The following is a 24064-nucleotide window of genomic DNA, read 5'->3' on the forward strand; positions in this document are numbered from 1 at the left end:
ATGTCGCATGTTATTGATGATGCCACTTCTGCTATGCACGATACTTATGATGAAACTACTTCTATGCTTGAAACTACTGTGCCACTTGGTGAATTTCTTGATGAGCAAATTTCTAGGTCTTGAGAAAGAGAAATTGTTGAACCTGAACACGATGATGTTAGTGATGACGAACCTATACCTTCTATTCCTGAGGGTTATCTTTTTAATGCTGAATCTTTTGAAGATGTTCTTGCTTGCCAGGATAAACGTGAACGTAAGAGGTTGCAATTTAAGTGGAGTAAAGAATCTTTTAGAGGTAGAATGAGACCCGACCCTGCTTTTGCTACTTCACCTATCTGTGTTCCTGAACAGGATTATTATGATATTTCTGTCGATCCCGATATAATTACTTTGGTTGAATCTGATCCTTTTTATGTCTATGAATCTGAAACTGTTGTGGCACATCTTCGTAAGTTAGATGATATAGCTACCCTGTTTACTAATAATCTAAGATCGCGCCACCTTTATTTACTCAAAATATTTCCGTTCTCATTAAAGGGTGATGCTAAGAAATGGTTTAATTCTCTTGATCCTGGTTGTGTGCAAAGTCCCCAGGATATGATTTATTACTTCTCTGCTAAATATTTCCCCGCTCATAAGAAACAAGCTGCTTTGAGGGAAATATACAACTTTGTGCAAATTGAAGAAGAGAGTCTCCCACAAGCTTGGGGGAGGCTTCTCAAGTTACTTAATGCTTTGCCTAATCATCCTCTTAAGAAACCTGAAATATTTGATATCTTTTATAATGGACTAACTGGTGCTTCCAAAGATTACCTGGATAGTTGTGCTGGTTCTCTTTTCAGGGAAAGAACACCGGATGACGCTGAAATTCTATTGAATAATATGTTGGCTAATGAAAATAATTGGGCACCTCCCGAGCTACCTCCTGAGCCAGTTCCTGAGAGAATTACTGAGCCTATTCCTAAACCAACTCCGAAGAAGAGAGGTGTTCTATTTCTCAGTCCCGAAGATATGCAAGAGGCAAAGAAATCTATGAAAGAAAAAGGTATTAAAGCTGAAGATGTTAAGAATTTACCTCCTATTGAAGAAGTATATGATCTCAATTACTTATTTACTGAAGAACCTCCCGATATCCCGACACAGGTAGTAAAGGTAAATTCTCTCTATAGATATGATAAAGCTGAAGTCCCTCCTACTAAAATTGCTAGTCATTGCTTGGATGAGTTTGATGACTTTATGTTTAAGCAAGATGACTTTAATGCTTGTTTTGGTAGACAACTAATACAGAATACCTTTATGATGAAACGCTTGAGTGATTATATGGCTGATATTAGAGGTGAACTTAAACTTGTTAGCAAACATGCTTCCATGGTTACCACTCAAGTAGAACAAGTACTTAAAGCTCAGAAAGAAGTGCTTGATGAAATGAATAGTAAGAAAAATGATTATGCTGTTAGAGTGGCTACTAGAACTGGTAGAATGACTCAGGAACCTTTGTATCCTGATGCCACCCTAAGAGAATCGAGCAAGATTCTCAGAGAAATAATATTGATGTACCTAGTTCTTCTAAGAGGAAGAAAAAGAAAAATGATAGGACTTTGCAAACTTCTAGTGAAACTATTGCTGAACCACCTGATAATCGAAATGATATCTCTATGTCTGATGCTGAAACACAATCAGGTGATGAACATGAACCTGGTGATAATGTTAATGCTAATGTTCATGTTGATGCTCAACCTAGTAATGATAATGATGTAGAAGTGGAACTTGTTGTTGATCTTGATAACCCACAATCAAAGAATCAACGCTATTATAAAAGAAACTTCGTTGCTAGGAAACATGGTAAAGAAAGGGAACCATGGGTTCAGAAACACATGCCTTTTCCTCCGAAACCATCCAAGAAAAAGGATGATGAGGATTTTGAGCGCTTTGCTGAAATGATTAGACCCATCTTTTTGCGTATGCGATTAACTGATGTGCTCAAAACAAATCCTTATGCTAAGTATATGAAAGATATCATAACAAATAAAAGAAAGATACCTGAAGCTGAAATTTCCACCATGCTTGCTAATTATACTTTTAAGGGTGGAATACCAAAGAAACTTGGAGATCCCGGAGTACCTACTATACCATGCTCCATTAAAAGAAATTATGTTAAAACTGCTTTATGTGATCTTGGAGCCGGTGTTAGTGTTATGCCTCTCTCTTTATATCGTAGACTTGACTTGAATAAGTTGACACCTACTTAAATATCTTTGCAAATGGCTGATAAATCAACTGCTATACCTGTCGGTGTTTGTGAGGATGTGCCTGTTGTGGTTGCAAACGTTACTATTTTAACGGACTTTGTTATTCTTGATATTCCCGAGGATGATAGTATGTCTATTATTCTTGGAAGACCTTTCCTTAACACTGCAGGGGCTGTTATTGATTGCACCAAAGGCAATGTCACTTTTCATGTTAATGGCAATGAGCACACGGTACACTTTCCAAGGAAACAACCTCAAGTTCATAGTATCAACTCTATTGGAAAAATTCCATCGATTATATTTGGAGGTTTTGAATTTCCTATCCCAACCGTCAAGAAAAAGTATGATATTCTTATTGTTGGGGATTTTCATATCCCCGTTGAGGTAACTTAGTGTCATTCGAAATTTCTTCGGTTCCATGATTATTCGGAATGAGTTTGTTAACAAGACTTGATCAACCTTGTTAGTGGGTTCATTTTGATGATCACGAGATGGATGAAACTAGAAGCACAACTTTCTATACCCTCTTTATATTTTCTGTTATTTAGTAGAAATAAAGTAAAAGAGTATTTTTTCTGTCTGTTTACTGACTTGTCCGTGCAATATACAAATATCCCGAAAATAAAAGTCCTTAGAATGGCATGCCAATTTAATATGATTTTTTCAGGAATATTTGAGAATTTACTGTGCAAAAATCACCACGGGGGGAGCCGCCACCCGGCCACGAGGGCGCTCCCCCTGCCTCGTGGGCCCACGGTGGCCCTCCTCCACTTATTCCTGCACCCATCTTCTTCCTCTGCCTCACACAAACACGAAAAATCAACTCAAGCACGAGTTCCAGCCCCCGTTGCTGTGATTTTCGATCTCCTTGCTCAAAGCACCTCTTGCAAAACTGCTTGGGGAGATTGTTCCTTGGTATGTGACTCCTCCATTGGTCCAATTAATTTTTATTCTAGTGCTTTATTCATTGCAAATTTGTGCTGTATAGGTGACCATGTTCTTGAGCTTGCATGTCAAATTTATATGGTTCCAAGTAGTTCTAATGCTTTATATAGGCTCTAGGCACTTGTGGGAGTTGTTACTATCAATTTTATTGAAGTTGGTTCACCTTTATTTGAAGTTACTAAAAATTTCAGATTGTTTCAGAAATAATGAAGAGACTTTTGAGGGGCTCGTCGAGCCGAAGCTCTAAGGAAAAACAAAAGGAAGAAGAGGAGAAGCCCAAATTTAATTTACCTCGCACTGCAGAGGTCGGGCCGTGTGAATGGCCCTCCGATGACTTCCTGAGGAGAGCTGGGATTTATGATGATTTCTATTTATTGATTGAGAACGCCAGCCTCACCAACTTCCTCCACGACCAACGTCATCAGTATCTCTTGCTCACAAATACTTTTGTGCAAAACTTCTACTTTTTCCCTAAGAAATCACCTCCATCAGTAGAGTTTCATTTATGTGACGTTGTTAAAAAGATGACATTAGCTGAATTCTGCGAGGTTTGCAGAATACCCTTTGAGGGCACCTTAGATGAACCCCACCGTAACGAAGTAGAAGCTTTTATTAACACTATCACGGTGGGAGAAACCAGGAAGATTTCTGATGCAAGGATCACTAGCATACATTATCCTGTTTTACGCTACTTTGCCTTATTTGCTAGTCATTGCTTGATTGGACGCGGGAACTGTGGGAACCTTAGTATTCCTGATATTATTATTTTGCTCCATGGTTTATACCGCGATAACTCTATTAGTATGGGTGGAATTGTTGCTAGATGGTTAAGTCTGAACCGTACTAAGGGCCCCATCTTTGGAGGCATTTATGCTTCGCGCCTAGCTGAACATTTTGAAATACCTATTAGGCATGCGGAGAAAGAAGAAACAGCGCTGCCCCGTGCTTATTTAGATTACATGAGTATGATAGCACATGATTTTCTTGTTAAGAGTCGCGATGGGGAGCTCAAATATAAATTATACTTTGATAAAAATCACCCTGAGACTATTACCTTGCCCGCTCCTTCTTTGTTTAACTTGTTTACAGAACCTCACATCGTTCCGTGGTCGGCTGTTCAAGCCTATCGGAACACTGCACCATACCCGGAGCCGCAAGATGAGCCTCCATGACTATTTTTTTATTCTTGCGATCCAGAGGAGGCTGCCAGCCAGTGGCAGTCAGAGTCTTCTTCGTCACACTATGACCCCAGCTTCGCCTACGGATATCCGCCAGGCCATCCCTGGCAATAGACCAACTTAGGCCAAAAGCCTAAGCTTGGGGGAGTACGTATTTCCCACCGACATTACATTTATGTTCACACACACTCATTGCTAGATGTCAGTGCTCATACTCTTTCACTGTAATATCGATGCAAGTTTATTTCCCTTTTTCCTGCTTCTTCTTGTGTGTTTAATAAAATTTAAGAAAAACCAAAAAAATTAGTAGTAGTTTACTTTCCATGCTTGTAGTAGAATTAAAAAGAAAACTCAAAAATATTTCCCGTTCTTCTTTTACTTGTTGGGAGCTTTCTCGTGTAAATAGTTTTTCTTTTCTTTTCCTTTCTTTGGGGGTCGAGAAGACCATATTGAAAATGCTTAGTTGGTCTTATATGCATGATTGTTTATTTAAACTTAGAGCCCATATTACTTGTCTTCTCTCTTGAGTTGAATGTTTGCAGATTCTAGCTTAGTCCAATGCACGTGCACTCTTATTATTATACACACCGTTCGGTCGTGCAAGTGAAAGGCAATAATGATGATATATGATGGACTTATTGGGAAGAGAAAAGCTGGTATGAACTCGACCTCTCTTGTTTTTGTAAATATGACGATTCATCGTTCTTGATTCAGCTATTATGAAGTAAACATATTTGCAATGACATTTAGAGATTGTAGTTGCTTGTGCCATGCTTGATTAGCTATGAGTTATAATGGTTTACCTTGCGTGCCAACATGCTATTAGAATGATTATGATGTGGTATGATGGGGTGGTATCCTCCTTTAAATGCATGGAGTGACTCGACTTGGCACATGTTCATGCATGTAGTTGAATCCAATCAACATAGCCTTCATGATATTTATGGTCATGGTGGATTATATCCTACTCATGCTTGTACTCGGTGTGAATTAATTTTAATGCATGTTTACGACCGTTGTCGCTCTCTCAGTTGGTCGCTTCCCAGTCTTTTGCTAGCCTTCACCTGTACTAAGCGGGAATACTGCTTCTGCATCCAAACTCCTTAAACCCCAAAGTTATTCCATATGAGTCCACCATACCTTCCTATATGCGGTATTTACCTGTCGTTCCAAGTAAATTTGTATGTGCCAAACTCTAAACCTTCAAATAAACATTCTGTTTTGCATGCTCGAATAGCTCATATGTCAACTAGAGCTGCCCTTATCTTCCGTGCTAGGCAGGTTATTCTCAAGAGGAGTGGACTCCGCTCCTCATTCACGAGAAAATGGCTGGTATCCGGGATGCCCAGTCCCATGCTTCGTGCAAACTAAATCAAAATAACTGCAAACAAAACTCCCCTTGGGATCAAGTCAAAAAAAACTCCCCTTGGGACCCGCTGAATGTTGGAGGCACTCGTTGTTTCGAGCAAGCCATGGATTGATGCTTGTGGAGGAAGGGGAGTATACACTTTACCATTCTGTTTGGGAACCGCCTATAATCTATTTAGCATGGAAGATATCATCGTCTTTTAGTTGTTATGTTGACAATGAAAGTATGCCGCTCAAAATATAATTTATCTCTATTTCAAAACCGAGCTCTGGCACCTCTACAAATCCCTACTTCCCTCTGCGAAGGGCCTATCTATTTACTTTTATGTTGAGTCATCACCCTTCTTATTAAAAGCACCCGCTGGAGAGCACACTGTCGTTTGCATTCATTATTATTGGTTTATATTGGGTATGACTTGACTGGATCTCTTTTACCATGAATTACAATGTTTAGTCAGTCCTTGATCTTTAAAGGTGCTCTGCATTTATGTTTTGCGGTCTCAGAAAGGGCTAGCGAGATACCATTTTGTTATATCATGTTATGATTATTTCGAGAAAGTGTTGTCATCCGAGTTTTATTATTATTGCTCGCTAGCTGATTATGTTATTGATATGAGTAATTGTGAGACCTACGTGTCATTGTGAGTATGGTTAGTTCATAATAATTGCTGAAACTTGAATGCTGGCTTTTCATGTTTACAACAACAAGAGCAAACAGAGTTTGTAAAAGTTTTTCTTTTTCTCTTTCAGTTTGTCAACTGAATTGCTTGTGGACAAGCAAGGGTTTAAGCTTGGGGGAGTTGATACGTCTCCGTCGTATCTACTTTTCCAAACACTTTTGCCCTTGTTTTGGACTCTAACTTGTATGATTTGAATGGAACTAACCCGGACTGACGCTGTTTTCAGCAGAACTGCCATGGTGTTGTTTTATGTGCAGAAAATAAAAGTTCTCGGAATGTCCTGAAACTCCACTGAATATCTTAGAATAAATAATAAAAAATCCTTGCCAAAGATGAAGACCAGGGGGCCCACACCCTGTCCACGAGGGTGCGGGGCGCGCCCCTCCCCCCTGAGTGCGCCCCCTACCTCGTGGGCCCCCTGGTGGCCCTCCGACGCCAACTCCAACTCCATATATTAGCTTTCGGGGAGAAAAAAAATCAGGGAGAAAGTTTCATCGCGTTTTACGATACGGAGCCGCCGCCAAGCCCTAATCTTTCTCGGGAGGGGCGATCTGGAGTCCATTCGGGGCTCCGGAGAGGGGGATTCATCGCCGTCGTCATCATCAACCATCCTCCATCACCAATTTCATGATGCTCACCGCCGTGCGTGAGTAATTGCACCGTAGGCTTGCTCGACGGTGATGGGTTGGATGAGATTTATCATGTAATCGAGTTAGTTTTGTTAGGGTTCGATCCCTAGTATCCACTATGTTCTGAGATTGATGTTGCTATGACTTTGCTATGCTTAATGCTTGTCACTAGGGCCTGAGTGCCATGATTTCAGATCTGAACCTATTATGTTTTCATGAATATATGTGTGTTCTTGATCCTATCTTGCAAGTCTATAGTCACCTACTATGTGTTATGATCCGGCAACCCCGAAGTGACAATAATCGGGACCACTCCCGGTGATGACCATAGTTTGAGGAGTTCATGTATTCACTATGTGCTAATGCTTTGTTCCGGTTCTCTATTAAAAGGAGGCCTTAATATCCCTTAGTTTCCAATAGGACCCCGCTGCCACGGGAGGGTAGGACAAAAGATGTCATGCAAGTTCTTTTCCATAAGCACGTATGACTATTTAGGGAATACATGCCTACATTACATTGATGAACTGGAGCTAGTTCTGTGTCACCCTATGTTGTAACTATTACATGACGAACCACATCCGGCATAATTATCCATCACTAATCCGGTGCCTACGAGTTTTCCATATACTGGTTCTCGCTTATTTACTTTTCCGTTGCTACTGTTACAATCACTACAAAATACCAAAAACATTACTTTTGTAGTCTTTACTTTTGTTACCGTTGCCACCACTATCATATTACTTTGCTCACCACTATCATATTACTTTGCTCCTAAACACTTTGCTGCGGATATTAAGTTTCGAGGTGCGGTTGAATTGACAACTCAGCTGCTAATACTTGAGAATATTCTTTGGCTCCCCTTGTGTCGAATCAACAAATTTGGGTTGAATACTCTACCCTCGAAAACTGTTGCGATCCCCTATACTTGTGGGTTATCAGTTCCATGCAAGAAATGTGAATGAATGACGTCAAACACCCTGCCACCGTCACTTGGCCGCAAACATTGAGATATATACCTGGTTTTTAAATTCTAGTAAATCCAAAGCTCGTCTGAAATTCATGAAACTTGGCATGTAGTCATGGAGCAGCATCACATGCCATGGTAAATTTATTGTCCCATTTGGGGCAGGTTTGGGGATATGCTTCTCACAAACCAGAGCTTCTCACAACAAGCCCGATGGTTTCGGTAGGGAATGTTTCTCCTTTGGACGAAACGATATGCATTGCCTCTTCTCGATTTCAATTTTTTTTCCTAGTGTCAGCATAGATCAATAGGGGCGTTGTGTCAATTTTTGGGATTTTTGGGGGTTAGCTTGGACATTATTATACATTAACTGAGTTTTCTATGCATTCATGTGCATAATTCAAATTTGAACTACATGCACACATATGCTCTAATGCATATAAATTGGTTGAAAATTCAAATATGTGTCCTTGGTTGCATGGTTAATTAGGTCCCATGCAAGAAATGAGAATGAATGTCAAACACCCTGCCACTGTCACTCGGCCTCAAACATTGAGATATATACCTGGTTTTTAAATTCTAGTAAATCCAAAGCTCGTCTGAAATTCATGAAACTTGGCATGCTGTCATGGAGCGGCATCAACATGTCGTGGTAAATTTTTTGTCCCATTTGGGGCAGGTTTGGGGATATGCTTCTCACAAACCAGAGCTTCTCACAACAAGCCCGATGGTTTCGGTAGGGAACGTTTCACTTTTCTAGACGAAACGATCTGCATTGCCTCTTCTCGATTTCAGTTTTTTTCCTAGTGTCAACATAGAACAACAGGGGTGTTGTGTCAATTTTTCGGATTTGTGGGGGTTCGCTTGGACATTTTTATACTTTAACTGAGTTTTCTAAGCATTCATGTGCATAATTCAAATTTGAACTATACATGCACACATATGCTCTAATTAATGCATATAAATTGGTTGAAAATTCAAATATGTGTCCTTGGTTGCATGCTTAATTAGGTCCCATGCAAGAAATGAGAATGAATGTCGTCAAACACCCTACCACCGTCACTCGGCTGCAAACATTGAGATACCTGGTTTTTAAATTCTAGTATAAATCCAAAGCTCGTCTGGAATTCATGAAACTTCGCATGCATGCTATCATGGAATGGCATCAACATGCCGTGGTAAAAAATTTGTCCCATTTGGGGCAGGTTTGGGGATATGCTTCTCACAAACCAGAGATTCTCACAACAAGCCTGGTGGTTTTGGTAGGGAGCGTCCCACCTTTGGGGAAAAAACGATATCCATTGCCTCTTATTGCTTTGAAAATTTTTCTCATGGCAACATAAAACAACAGGAGTGTTATGTCAATTTTTGGGATTTTTCGAGGTTCATTTGGACATTTTTATGCATTAATTTTCTTTTTCAATGCATTTATGTGTATAATTCAAATTTTAACCATTCACGTGATGCCACGTGTCTTGGTTTTAATGGTTGTAGGTTTTATGGCTCTTGATCGCAAACTTTTTAGAAAGAACACCCGTATGCAAAGTAAGAGCAGGATTTGTGCATCTCTTCAACACAAACTAGCGGTGTGACCCGCGCATTTGCGCGGCTAGATTTAATAATAAAGAAATATATGTTATTTTTATATCTTAATCGCATATTGTGTGTTGCCTGACCATTGATCTAAGCCTAGTATTTATCGATGTATGTTATCCGTAATCACCAAAACATTCTATCTTATATAGTCATTATTTGTTGTTTTCATGTCTATGTTTAATTTTATTATATTTCTTTATTATAAGTATAATTAATTACAACCATGTATTTTTAAACAATGTATATTACTCGTATTTTGATGGATTGTTTTATGTGGATCATCTCTCATGCACTCATTTATTTTGCCAATTTATACTCAGTTGAATGCTGCCATATTTCCTTCACACTTCTTACCATAGCCTTTTTTTGGCGAATTTCTTCCTACCATAGCTTATTTTGTACAATAGTACAACCATGTTATTTTAATAGAACATTAAATTTTAGTGCAACTTAGATGACAAATTTTGATCTACATAATCTACATAGATAATAATCATAAGTCATGATGGGTTTACATTATATCCAATGTAATTCCATTTGATAAATTGTTTAAAAGGTCTAATACTTAATTTAAAACTGAAGCATTTGAGTGTTGTACTTTTTTCCGTTGATTTTTATAATCTCAACGACTGTAAATAGAGCATGCTCCATGATTTGTTACATAAAAATATTCACATGTACATCGTACTTCTACTTGCCTTTAAAGCTCATGCATCAAAATTAATGTCCATATCAATTAGTATTGTCCGGCCGGCCGAAGAACTGATGATTTTTTGCCCCCGTATATGATACTGACACACATACCTTTTGTTTTGTAAAAAAATATACCATTTTTTAGCAAGAGATACGTGATATAGCACATGTTTTTGAGTCGTGACAATGCTAATATTTGAACATGTTATTGTTGTGCATAACTTTTAGATCATGTAACATCTCAACCGTTATTCTCTAGATCGACGAAGTATTTGTTTTTAGCCTATGTGGATAAATGTGGCGGCTAGAGTTGTTTTTGTTATTTTTTATATTTAGGATAGTTGATGTCTTCCGTTTTAATTTATGGATTTGAACATATAGTATACGGAATTTCATAATATTTTTATTTGCGTCTTATTTATTTTTACAGCCTCAAGATTCATAAGTATTTTCCAATTTCTCTATCTACTCTTATTTTAGTTTTGCCTGACATTTAGTTTTTAGTTTTTGTTGCATCAAATGACCTTCATTTTGAATCGTTTATAGTAGTTTGTGAAATATTAAAAGTTTTTTACTTTCCAGCATGAATTTTGGAATAAATGTTTTTTGATTCTTACTAATCTTGCTAATTATGTACAGGTGAAAAATCTATAGATTTAGATCATATGATCATTTGACGAATGATGTATAAGTTTCATCCATATTTTTTTACGGGAAGTAAGTTTCCTCTTTTTAAGAGCATTTTTTCATCGGCAGAAAAGAGAGCAATTTTTCATGTTTTTTTATGTTTGCTAGGATCTGTGTATTCCATACGAAGAATTTAAATAAAATATCTGTACCCAATCTTGCATAGCTGATGTATGATATTTGTCATGCCCAACGTACATTTCTGCAATCCCATTAGAGTGTAGATGATTACAACCCCATATTATTATTTTTCTAAGTAAAACAGCCCATAGTCGCAGTCATCTACATATTAAAAAAAACCATCTCTCATTTCCCTATTAGTAAAATAAAGAACTCTCCTCTCCTCTCGTATGATCCCCACCAGGCTCCTCAGACACATCTACCATTTCTTCTGATTTGCCGCCGGCGAAGGACCGCGTCGCTGTGCCCCATCAGGAAACTAATCCTCATGTTATCCCAGATCCACATGTCTCTTATTTTCTCCTGATTTTTCTTCCTTGGTGGTGGCACATGTGGCTGGATGAGTGGGTGGATCTCGGCGACCTCGCTTCTCAAAATTGTCGTAGCCGGAGGCCCTGGATGCTGGGGCTGCTTAGGCATTGAGGGAGGTCACGGAGGAAGAAATTTCAGCAAGACGTGAGTATTTCTGCGAGTGCCTGTTAGTTGTTGCCCTCCTGCTGTCTGTACTTGTACCAAAATGTAAATGTTATTGGAACCATATAAGTTTTTTTGAAGTTGAATGATCTAGAAATCAGAATAAGATTTTATCTTTCCATTGGTAAACAACTTTTCGTGTGAAATCAGGAATCATACCACAACTTTCTGTCTAGAGATAGGCACTTATACTTGTTCTCTGAATTCTGCAGTATAGAATAGAGTACAGTAAAGCACAAATATGGCTCTGCTTGAATTTAGTCTAACTGAACCTAGCAAGGTGCCCTTGTATCTAATTATTGATTGATAGTAAAAAGAGTAGTTTTAGATACACGTTTACTGAGGTAGGTAGCAAAAGAATCAGCTTAATGTGAGAAATACATGTGTCTAGCTGCAGTTTAAGTTTTCAATTTCAGTGATTTACGCGCGGCTAGTTTTCTTCTTCCAATCTCTTCATGTATGTACGGACACACTTTGCCAGTGCGTGGACGCGTTTGTTGCATTCTCAAGGATGTGGAATATTATTTCTTGTACTTTATCCGTAGCAGTGTGGTACTCCATACTATTTTTAATTTCCTTTTTAGCAAGAAATAATTTTTTATGGTGCCTTCTGTCTGAAAAAACACCTTACGAACAGGATTGGTTCATATGTATCAATCAGTTTTTTTATTTTCTTAAATTGCAAAGGCCTCACCTCTTGTGTGTTCACCCTGGTTATTAATTTTGGTATAGGTTAGTTGAGCTGAAGCTGGCTTGTTGAATTTTCTCATGTAACTTTTGGTCACCACATCAAGTAACCGCGAAACATATTTCAGTTGCCAGCAAATTTTTAGTGACATAAGCAATTAATGTGATTAGATAGTGTATTTTCTTTGCGGCTAATTCTAAATGTGGGACCGTTTTTCTTTTGTGAGAATAGTAGTGCCAGGCTAAACTATCTGTATGTACACAGTAGAGAGGTCGTTGATATGCTTACATCCTCTTCTGCTATTAAGTTGCAAAAGCAAGGTATGTTACTATCTATTGCGAATGGCCTCGTCTAGATTTGGCAAAGTATAGTATTGTGAAATGAATCCTAATGTGTGAAACTCTTATCTTGTATTATGTTCCTGTCTATTAACAGATTTGGCTAAATTAGCATGTTTGTAAAGGAAACTACATAAAGAAAGCTATTAATCTGTTTTAGAGTAAGAACATTGCTAACATTCGTACCCTTAATCTAATAAGTATCCTTCTTATCTATGTCGATGTCAAGTACTCTCACTTATCGTTGTCGATGCAAATAGGCGGTCGTACTATTTATTTCATAAGCTACTAATCTACTAATTATCTAGATAACATCCTTGTTCTCCTGGGCTTTTGTTTACGTAATTCATCTTCATGTTAAAGCATTGTTTTTTTGGCTTTCGTTTTAATCTAAAAGTGTCTATAAGATTCTTCCAAATAGTAGCATGGATTGTTTCACCCTGTACAATCAAATATGGTTAGTAACTGTTTCTTAATCTGACTGATAAAGTTCCAATCAAATATGTTAATAAACAGACCTGCTCATTGATCAGTATCATATCTAGGATAAAAAAGTTAGCTAGCCGTACACATTTGTTAATATCTGTATTCATGAAAGTAGTGTATGGTAACAATAATCTGCATTGTCATGTTCTTTTTTCCTGTTGAAAAAATAATTAGAAACCCAATCTATAATATCCTTTTGTATACAGTATTTCCGGCCATATCTAACACATGAACATCATGCTTTTGAACCATACATTTTATTGTTTAATTGAATGACAAAAATTAGAAGATCTCTTTGTATACTATATTCTTTGCGCTATCTTCGCTTGGGCACTCCGTGTCGTCAATCAGCACCTTTAATCCTTCTCTGTTTGTGACTCTTGATAATGCCACATATAGTTGGCCATGGCAGAAGACTTGCTTAGGCAAATATAGACCCACCTTGTCTAGGGATTGACCTTGGCTTTTATTTATGGTCATTGCAAAACAAACTGATAGAGGACATTGCCTTCTTTTCAGCACGAAGGGCCACTTCGAGTCGCTTGGTGACATAATGATTTTAGGTATGTATACCTTGTCACCGACGTGTGTTCCTGTGATTGTTTGTGCCTCAATGTACCTGTTTCCCAGCTGTGTGATAGTCATTCTTGTACCATTGGATAAACCTGCCGCTTGATTGATGTTGCGTAGGAGCATAACCGGCAAGCCTACCTTCAGTTTTAGCTCGTGGTTTGGAATTCCTGGGAAGGTCAATTTGTTAAGGAACTCTGTTGAACACATATTCTCCATTGTGTTGTAATTTGTTGTTGCCTTGCATACAGTGTCCAAGCTTAGGTATGTCACCTCTTCACCTTGTATTTGGCTCATTACGTAGTCATTTATCTTATCAATTGTTTCATTCCTTGGACATAGTATTGCTCTTTCTTCAAGAAATTCATGGTCACGATAGTTTTGGTGCAAGTTTGGGTACGTGCTTTTCACTATCGCTTCTTTCGGGTCTTCTCCTTTTTGCAGAATTATGTCTTTAGGTATTTTTACCCAATCATCTCCTTCATCGTTTGTTTGTTTTCCGTCGCCAATTTGTAATATCCATTATGCAAATTCAGCCACATTTTGCTTTTGTATTGGATCTTCTGACAGGCACTTCAGCCGCATGTTTTCAGTTGGTCTAAATATTTCGAAGTGCTTCCATAGGTATGACCTTTTGACTGAGGCATTTACTATCTGCTCTCTCTTTCCCTTTGTAACCGCTGGAAGTATTTGTCTGAAGTCGCCTCCTAGCACAACTGTCATGCCACCAAATGGCCTTTCGTCACTGTTTTGGTTTTGGAACCTTAGAATATCCCTAAGGCTTTTGTCTAGTGCCTCGAAGCAGTGTTTGTGTGCCATAGGAGCCTCGTCCCACAGTATCAGTGAGGTCCTCTTTACCAGTTCAGCCAAATGTGAGCCTTGTTTTATTTCACATGTTGATTCTTCTGTGATATTTATTGAAATGTGGAATCTTGAGTGCGCTGTTCTTCCACCTTGGAGGAGCAATGCTGCAATGCCAGATGATGCTACCGCAAGCACTATTTTCCCCTCCGATCGTAGCTTTGTTGTGATTGCTTTCCATAGATAAGTTTTGCCTGTGCCACCGTAGCCCTCTACAAATATCTGTTTTCCAAGTCCTCTGTAAGCTGATTCCATTATGGCATCAAAGGCAATTTTCTGGCCATAGTTAAGATTGCTAACTATGGTTTGGTGCTCAATCTTTAGTGCTTGTGTGTCGTAGCTAAGTTCTTCATTTATCATTCTGTTCCCAAGTTGTTCAAGTTCAGTAGCATTTGGTAGTTCTATGCCTGGATAGTCCTTTAGTGTCTTTCCAGCTTGCCTCATTAGTTTCTCTATCTCGATCAGAGCATATGATTTTTTTCTGTGAATCAGTTAGCTGCAGCGTAGGAAAGTTTAGGATTATTCTTCTTTTGTACTGGATATCTTCAGATAGTGCCTCCCATGTTGAATCCCACAACATTTTTGGGCTAGTCACCTCACAATGGCATAATATTGTGGTGAATAGCTGCCGTAATCGTATCCCTGATCCCCAACTTGATGCTTCATTGATGCATTCAATCCACTCACTATCGTCATCAAGAAATCCAAGCGCTTGGCATGCTGATTTGTATGTTGGGTGAACTACTCCATTAATTGTTCTAATATCCTCAAATGATGTGCATCCTTTCTTGATGTTTAGAAGCATTCTCATATAATACCGGTCACCACTTGCAGGGTGTGCATAGTAAATTCTTCCAATTGCAAAGCCCCTTTTGCGCTTCTCCCAAGTTTTGGAGTCACTTTTCCATACAAATTTTGATGGGAATTCTGCATAGGTTAATTCTTTTCCCACCTCATGTATTTTGTTTGCCTCCATCCACTCAGTGAACTTAGTACTTGTGGATCCTGGCATTCTTACTAATTTTTCAATGTCAGTCGAGTCTGGAAAAATAACTTGTTGCTCGTTTTCAATGTGGAATGGCAGTCTCTCTACTGGTGGATCACGATGGTGTAGATCAAACTGGAATATCCACTAGCATGCTTCGGTTGTTGATATGTATCTCATCTCTAGGTATTTCTTGATTTCATCATAGTCGCTTGTCGCGTCCCTTTCCTTTAGTAAGGCTGTTACTTGGTCGTCATCTTTATGGATGTACTTAAATAGGTACTTGATTGACCTGGACCTGTTGCACCATTCCGCATTTATGTGAGCTTGGAATTTGACCAAAAGGTTTCTGTTGTATGGCACAACAAACCTGTTATCGAGCATTGCTCCTCCCTTTTTGATATTCCTTCCATTGTCTCGCCTTCTATATACTGGAAAGCCATCCTCATCGATTGTCGTATCGATATTGTACCGTTTTGGGAAGTGTTTAGTGCATTTGTTGTCTATCATGCATGGTGATTTTGTATTTGCCTCTCCGCAAGGCCCGTGCATCATGAAGTTTTCAACAGCTTCATATCCGTCCAGATCAACATCTTTGTCTGGGATCTCCGCACTGATTATTTGGTTGATTTCTGATGGTCCTTTGCACTTGAGTCCCCTCTTCTGGAACTCTATTGTGTAGATAACTGCATTGATTGAATATATAGTTTTATTTTGTTAAAATTTGGAATCATTTTAATAAATAGATAAAGGCTATTGTGTGTTTAAAAATTGAAACTTTAGGTCCTATTAGTTAGCGATTAGTAGTCGACTGATCTTACTTGCTATAGTTTCTCCAAAGTGTTTCTTCACAACGATATCTCTCATTAGCTCCTTCAGTTTTATCATGAATACTCGGTCAACAATATTTGGTCGGTCGGCTGGCTTGAGGCCTCCTCCTGCTTCATCTAGCATGTATTGGATCTCAGGACACTTTGCATTGCATGTGAATGTTATAAATAGGTCTGGATATCCAGCCCAACGGCATATTGCAAATGCGTCTTGCAAGTTTTGTGCCTTGTTTCTTCTACCTCCTGTATAAGATGAAGGTACAATTATTCTCTTTCCGACCTGCTCTGTTCTGGTGTCCCCTCGCTCAATCACGTCATGTAGTCCACTGTAAAGTTCAGTTCGTAGCTTCCCTTGATTATTCCTGATCCAGTTTAGTCTGTTTTGCTCAATGCATGTGTAAACATCCACCCAAAATTGAAGCGAGAGATGTCTAGATGTTAGCAACGACATTCCTTGGTCGGGTCTTTGTTGTAGGTAGTATGCATAGTAGTCTAGCATAGTTACATATTTCCTGCTTTTGTCACCTTCTTTTATTCGCTTGTAAGGTATTTCAAGCTTGAATCCATCTTCTCCGTATGGAAACAATAACGGGTATTGCATTGACATTAATTTTGGATGGATTTCCGATATTCTGTGAGGTTCCATATTTTTGTACTCAACAACGATGTCTCGTCCTTCGCTCTCTCCAGTAGGGTCTCTTACAACTAATGCTGCAACTTCTGATGCTGATGGAAGGTTGTGTGTTCCGTTCCTTTTCCCAAGTATTCGAAGCGTGTAATCGTGGTAGTCTTCTTCTTCGAATCTATCTCTTGCCATTCTGATTGACTTTGCAAGGATGTTGTTCTCATCAAGCATTTCTTGTAGTTCCTTGACAATGGCAGGGTCCACTGTTGTTTTTTTATCATTGCATCTTGAAGCATCTATCCTGTTTTGTACCTCATTTTCTATCTGATAGATGTATAGCTGGGCAAATCGAGGTTTGTTACCTTCTTCGGGTAGAAGAGTTCCAATATGGTGGTAGTTCTGGCCATGCAGTCTAAAAACATATGGTCCTTTGCCTTTGTTTATTTCTTTGTCAACAGTTCCTCCCATTGACGTGAATGAGAACATTGAGTTGTATGACCTTATATTTTCTCTGAAGTTTGTTGCATCACTTCCTTCACCTGTTAATAGCCCTGCAAGGTAAGGTGGAGGATATGCTATCTTTGGTAGGCCAATTTTACCATGTTTGCAGCAAATTCCGAAAGAAGGTTTTTTGGTTCCTCTATGAGAATTTAATCTTTCTTCACACCATAGTATTGCATTGCAATGTTCGCATATGTATGTTGGCTTTCCAAAGTTCCATATCGTGCTATAATAACTTCTGGACGTAGTGCTGCTGGTTCTTTCTATGATGTTGCTTTCAAGCTCATTGTCGCTTGCATTTTTTCTTGCATGCTTGACATCTTTTCTTTCTTTGATTTGTTCCTTTCTCTTCCGTGAAGCATCTTCTTCTGTTTTATAGGTTGTTTCCTGTGTATTCCTGCATCTCTTACTCCTTTTTTGTTGGAGTTGTTGTTTCCTCCTGATAATAGCTTCTCTAGCTTCTTTTGTAAGTTGGCCTGCTGATTTTGATGTGCACTGTCCCTTCATTTCTGCATTGGATATTCTTTTAGCAATATAGTATAATATAATTCTAATTTCTGCATAATGTCGTCAAGAGGCTAACGATATATGCAATAAATAGGAGATGGTGGCTGCATGTAGACAATCTATAATACTTCGATCATGCTTTCAGGATTACTGTGTTTTGTGGTTCGAGCTGCTGTGTATGGCATTATTGGAGGGACAGTGTGCTTGTTTCTCAGTGAACGACAATTGTTCCATGGGAATTACTAAGGCAAAGTACTCTCTAAGATCATTGTTAGCAATATACGTAAAGTTATTAGGTTCTGCAATATTAACAAAGGTAAATATTTGAAATGTATATGTTACAAATGTACAAAAAAAAGTGTGCATTACATGAAGATTGTAAAATCTCAATGATATACCTGATAATGTTTTCTTGTCTTTGTTTTTCTAATTTTGTAAAGCTTCACACGCATGTGCTAATTATTGTCGTAATTGTATCTTTGCTGCAAAGCCAATCCTGTAGCGATCTTGGAAAATATTTTATACCATGTACAAATTATTAGAGCATATTTTTTATTGCTGCAGTGACTTTATCAGTCTGTGAGTCACTTTTAGTTCATCACAGAAGCTGTTACTATTTTCTCAAAGAAAATAAAGTTTATGTGAAGAGCCAAGGCAAGACGTGTGATAATAGTTTATTTGAGTCAGTAATATATGCCTAAATGTAAAACTATAATGAATAAAAAAATTAGGAGGTTGCATTGAACCGGTGGTAAGTAGTAGTTTTCCACGGAAAGCATTTACCTTCTAATCTGAAGTGTGGCAAGGCTGATTCGTGTGCAACTTCGTCCAGCGATTCAATGCAGGTCGATTCTGTGATGATATGATCCCTTGGTTAATCGACGAAGTCTATGTTCCTAGTACTATTTAAGAGCAGTACGCTAACGTGCTCGTATCAGCCTATTCGATACGGAGTAGGAATCGAGTTCATAACGATTACGGCATAGAGAGAAAATTTCCAAACCCAGAGAAAAATTCCAAAGCCAACATACACCACGTATGAAGCCTATTCAGGCCCAACAGTTTTGATGTAGGCCCATTTAGACCACCCTCATAAAGAACCCGTACAGGTATCATCTACGTGTAGAAATCTTCTCGTTGGGTAAAAAAACTCTTCTCTCGCAGCTTCTTCGATCCCCACCAGCATCCTTATCCATCCGATGCACCACCTCTTCCGATTAGCCGTTTGTTGAAGATTTCGTTGCTCGCCACCACAGAACCAATTCCCAATCCATCTCCACTTCTCCATTCATTTCTTTGAATCTCTTCCGTTACTGGCGCAGTTGGTGGTTGCACGGAGTACGCAGACGCGTTCGTCTTGTTCTCAAGGGTGTGGATCCTTGACCTCGTCGAGTCCGACGGAGTGGCCATGCTGCGGAGTGGCCATGGGGAGTAGCAGGGAAAACACAGGGCTGCACTGCTCAAGCTCGTCATGGCCGTCGGCTAAGCCATGGCAGATTTGCTGTAGTTTGGCCTCATGGAGGAGGCTGTGTGGGAACCAATTGGTGGGAACTCACCAAGTCGCCTACTGATGATGAATTGTTAGATCTGACATCCGAGGTACGGGACAGAGTTTGGGTTTGCTGATATTGTCCTCATAGGTATTACAGTGGCAATGGTGAAACCTTAGTATAAGTAGATTGTGGAATACAAATAGCAGCACACGACCGTGAGATGCTGGCCTTTTCATTTCTGGTGCTGTCAGACTACTACCACACGTAAGTGCCAACTGATGATATGCATCATATGTAATGAAGATTATTTCCTGTACTTTATTTGTAGCAGTGTTGTACTACATAGTATTTTAATTTGCTCTTGGCAAGAAATAATCTATTCATGATGCCTTTTCTTTTAAAAAAGGCTTTATGAACCGGAAGTTGGTTATTATGTGTCAATAATTTGGCCATATGAGATAGATGATTTCTTACCAAGAATAATTAACTGAAAGAAGTGCATGTTTAAATGTATTTCTAAAATTTACAATATGAATTGCTTTTGATAGTGTTGTATTCATGTATTTTCGTGATATTTAAGTTTTTAAAAACCTTTTTCAAAAATTAGTTTGATGGATTATACTACTATTGGTAATTAGATTACCTTTTGTGTGTTAATATGTCACCTTGGATAGTAATTTGGGTATAGGTTTGTTGAGCAGAAGCTTACATATTGAATTTTCTCAAGTAACTTCCGGTCACCCTATCAAGTTACTGAGAAACAATCTTCCAGTTGCCAACAATTTTTAGTGACCTAAGCAATTAGTGTGATTTGATACTATATTTGCTTTGCTGCTAAGTCTAAATGTGGGAACTTTGTTTTTGGTCAGAATTGTGCCGCTGGGCAAAGCTAGCGTTATGTACATATCCGGTTGTGCTATGAAGTTACTTGAGCAAGGTATATTCCTGTCTATTGTGCTGGCCCCATATTGATTTGCGAAAGTATAGTTTCTTCAAATTGTGAAGTGAATCCTAATGCGTCAATCTCTGGTCTTGTAGTATGTTCCTATCTATTGTGTTGTCCTTGTACTGATTTGGATACAATAGCATGTATATAAAGGAAACTACATGAAGACAGTTTTTTTGATCTGTTTTAGACTAAGAACATCGCTAACATCCACTCCCTTAATCTAATAAGTATCCTTGCCATCCTGGTTGATATCAAGTACTCTTACTTATCTTGGTCGATACAAATAGATTGCCGTAATATTTATTTCATAAGCTACAATTCCAAATATTATCTAGACAACTTCCTTGTTCTTCTCGGCCTTGCTTTCCGTACTTCATCTTCATCTTCCGGCACTGTATTTTTGGCTTTGTCTTTAACTTGTTTCTTGTTCTCGGGGACACCTTTTTTCTTTTGTTCTGGCAAATTCGTCTCAGTGCATTCATCCTCTGAGTCATCCGACAATATTACAACAGATCTCAGTCTCCTTTTATTGCCACTACGGAGCTGACGTGATGACGATGATGATCTTTTGTCTTGCTGCTTGTCTTTATTTAATGTGGATTCATTGCTGTCATATGGCTCCTCTTTCACAGGCACCAGTTTGCAGGAAGGTGAAACTTTATTATTCTGTGACTGCATACATATACATTTTCAAAATAAGACACATCTCTAAAATTTGAAGTGTGTATCATCAAAAAGTCAATCACCTTTTTATCTGGCATGTTCTGCTTCTTCATTAACATAGTGTCTACATCATCATCCATCAATTCCTGTGCAACAAATGTAATATGAATTGGTTAAGGAATTCTAAAGATGGTACTTCATTTTTGAAACAAAGTTAATGAATCTTTTACCTCCTCGGCTTTGTCATTCAAGTAGAGCATCTCAAGCCTATCATCAGGCACAAATGTTCTCTTTATTGCATAGTTTTGTGTGCCAAATGTGAGATTACTATCATTGAGCTTGAATCGAAATATCAATTTTTTCCACATAATTGTTGAATTATCTTTGGCGCTTCTTCCGTTTTCCCATCTAGTGAGTCCAGCAAGTCAGATGCAGATGTATTAAGCAATCTTGCAGCCTCCTCTTCAAATAATGTGCAACTTGTAGTAGATGTATGGTCACTAATTTGGAGTCGAATACGATACCTAACATACCATTCATGTTAGTGGAGAGTAAATGTAATATAACACTTACTGTTTATATTTAAGTAATATAATATGCTTACCGAGGTGTGGCCTTTTCTGGATATATACCACAACTCTTACAATAATACTTGTCGGTTTCCTTGGTAACCATTTTGGGACAGTTATCAAATGACATGTACCACCATTGAATATTTTCTTGCAACCGATCTACTGTAGCTATTGTCGTGAACACAAAATCCTGAAAACAATCAACGTTAGCATTGGGGTGGGGGTGGGGGATTAAGTGACATATATAAATTGAATATGGTTCCATTGTTACTAATATTGAACAAATTGTCAATGCAGGTATAACTCATTCTCGCAAAAATTGATGATACCATTTATTGAAATTCTGATGAATTACCTGGTCTTGCTGGTTTTCGTGCCTCATTTTAGTAAGTTCTTGCAATGTTCTCCGCCTGTAAAACATTTGTTCTTCTAGTGTTCCCTGATTACTTCTATCTATACTCATCATTTTTGGTAAGGTTACTTGTGTTGAGTCCCTGCACATATATAAAACAAATAATAATATATACAATCTTGAATCAACATGAGTCACTATTCATGAGTGGGAATTTTTAATTGGTAGTGTTTCATACCTTTCAAGAAGTTCTTGTGCTTCTGGTATGTCCAGATCTATATATATTCTTGTCGCACTGGTTGACTTTAGGCACAAACCTATTTAATTAACCAATTAGAATTTTTGAATGATAAGAGCAGCATCTAAGATTTATGGACTTACCATTGAATCTCTGCACCATCGTTGATGTAATAATAATGACAGTTTGGCTGCCAATTACATCCTCGGTCAAAAAGTAAGCAAACTTTCCCCATAACGTGATTATGATTTTATCACCCCTAAAGAATTTAATTCGAGAAGTTAGTGTTAACCACATGGGGCATGCGTAGTTAAATTTCAGACATACATATGCATATGCACTTACTCTGGCATTAGTATTTCAATCTCGCGGATATATGAAGGTTGTGGGCTCTTTTTTGTTATTCTTGTCTCCACGGGCTTCATTTTTGTTAGAAGTCCAATGACATCTGTATATTTGGAAATTAGTAATATAACAATTAGAAATATCTATTATTTGGAAGCCGTAATTACAACTATAAACATACCTGAGCATTGTGTATCTTTTCCTGCCCTTTCTTCGAGTGTCTCCATGGTAGCAAACTCGAAGCAATAGTCCAAAAAAACTTCTGAAGATCCTTTTATCTCCTTTACCTTTGTATTGTATGCAAAAAATATTTTAATTTCATTGCTCACTGGCCTATATTTTGTGGATTCCACAACCTTAAAATTGCTGAATCCGTAAATAGACTTCTCATTGATCTTTGATCTAAAAGTATCTATTAGATTCTTCCAGATAGAAGCATGAATTGTTTCACCCTGTAAAAACAATCAATTATGGTTAGTAACTGTTGCTTAATCTGAAAAAAATCCAATTAACTATATTGAAAAACAGACCTGCTCATCCATGAGTATCATATCTAGGCTAATAAGCTCATCGGTAGTAGGATTAACTGAATCCCAAATCCTCATTACTTTCACTTGAATGTTCCAGTTTTGTCCCCTTGTAGTTAATTCGCTCAACTTTGTGTATGCCATAGTCTTATGTCTTCAAAATTAATAGGAAAAAATTAGTCAATGGATATAGTATTTATGAAGATCCTATCCATAAAAAAGGTTGTTAAATAACAATTACCAAGTCTGGTAATTCAGCCCAGAAGTTCTTTGTCGTCACTTCTTCCGACGTCGATTGGAGCAGCTGGGCGTGGCTTTGTCGGGTGTCGGCGGGCTTTGGCGTGACTTCCACCAACGTCAAGTGAAGCGGTTGGAGATGACTTGTCGACTTCAAGCTGTGCGGACGGCGAGGCGTGTGTTCCGTCTGGCGTGTTTCAAGATGTGGTGGTCATCGATTTCTAATTGTTTGCTGCGTGCTTGTGTGGCCGGCTGCACTTATTTATATGGGTTGAGGTGGCTGGGTTGACGTGGCGGAGACCGTGTGGAGATCTTGTACGTATTCGTTCCTGTCTTGGAACTTTCATCACGTGAGGTCTGGTGGGTTTCCTTATTTGATTAGGTTTCTTATTTAAGTAGGTTTGACTACTATTTTTGCTCCTTGACCCATTGATGGAAATATTCTATTTTTGTTTTTGCGGCTTAACATGTCAGGCTAGTTGATGTCACGACGGACACACTATATTTGTACATGACGTGTTGTACTACTTGTACATGTGAATATTTTTACGTAATATGTGAACATGGATGTGTAGGTCCGTTCTATGCAGGTACACGTGACAACACAACTTATCTTGTTTACGCGTTTATATTAAATCAAGGCCGTTAATATTA

The 24064-nt window shown here is 38.4% G+C and overlaps 1 protein-coding gene and 2 long non-coding RNA genes across 7 annotated transcripts; 2 read left to right on the forward strand and 1 right to left on the reverse strand.

Annotated features, from left to right (window-relative positions):
• Nucleotides 1–11635: 11635 nt before the first annotated feature.
• LOC123069332 (uncharacterized) lies at nt 11636–18580 on the forward strand. Of its 3 annotated transcripts, none has more exons than XR_006432457.1 (4): nt 11636–12651; nt 13675–13718; nt 13846–15521; nt 15671–18580. It is a non-coding gene; the product is annotated as an uncharacterized lncRNA (long non-coding RNA). The 3 variants fall into 3 exon arrangements; XR_006432456.1 differs by having other exon boundaries at nt 13846–13989; nt 14068–18580; XR_006432455.1 differs by having other exon boundaries at nt 13846–18580.
• Nucleotides 18581–19096: 516 nt separating this feature from the next.
• On the forward strand, nt 19097–23864 carry LOC123069334 (uncharacterized). Of its 2 annotated transcripts, XR_006432460.1 has the most exons (4): nt 19097–19791; nt 20397–20464; nt 22009–22097; nt 23432–23864. It is a non-coding gene; the product is annotated as an uncharacterized lncRNA (long non-coding RNA). The 2 variants fall into 2 exon arrangements; XR_006432459.1 differs by having other exon boundaries at nt 22009–23864.
• LOC123069333 (replication protein A 70 kDa DNA-binding subunit B) lies at nt 20397–23317 on the reverse strand. 2 transcript variants are annotated; one of them, XR_006432458.1, is made up of 10 exons: nt 23177–23317; nt 22828–23098; nt 22647–22749; nt 22445–22560; nt 22302–22380; nt 22067–22205; nt 21744–21901; nt 21370–21663; nt 21223–21285; nt 20397–21148 (listed from the first exon to the last, which is right to left on the reverse strand). XR_006432458.1 is itself a non-coding variant. In XM_044492165.1 (8 exons), exons 1-8 carry the CDS (start codon nt 23315–23317, stop codon nt 21492–21494), a joined length of 1179 nt encoding a protein of 392 aa, XP_044348100.1. In that variant the 3' UTR covers nt 20397–21491. The 2 variants fall into 2 exon arrangements, 1 of the variants encoding a protein (XP_044348100.1); XM_044492165.1 differs by having other exon boundaries at nt 20397–21663.
• Nucleotides 23865–24064: the final 200 nt, after the last annotated feature.

The sequence above is a fragment of the Triticum aestivum genome, chromosome 3B, assembly GCF_018294505.1.
Source record: "Triticum aestivum cultivar Chinese Spring chromosome 3B, IWGSC CS RefSeq v2.1, whole genome shotgun sequence".
Classification (NCBI taxonomy): Eukaryota; Viridiplantae; Streptophyta; class Magnoliopsida; order Poales; family Poaceae; genus Triticum; species Triticum aestivum.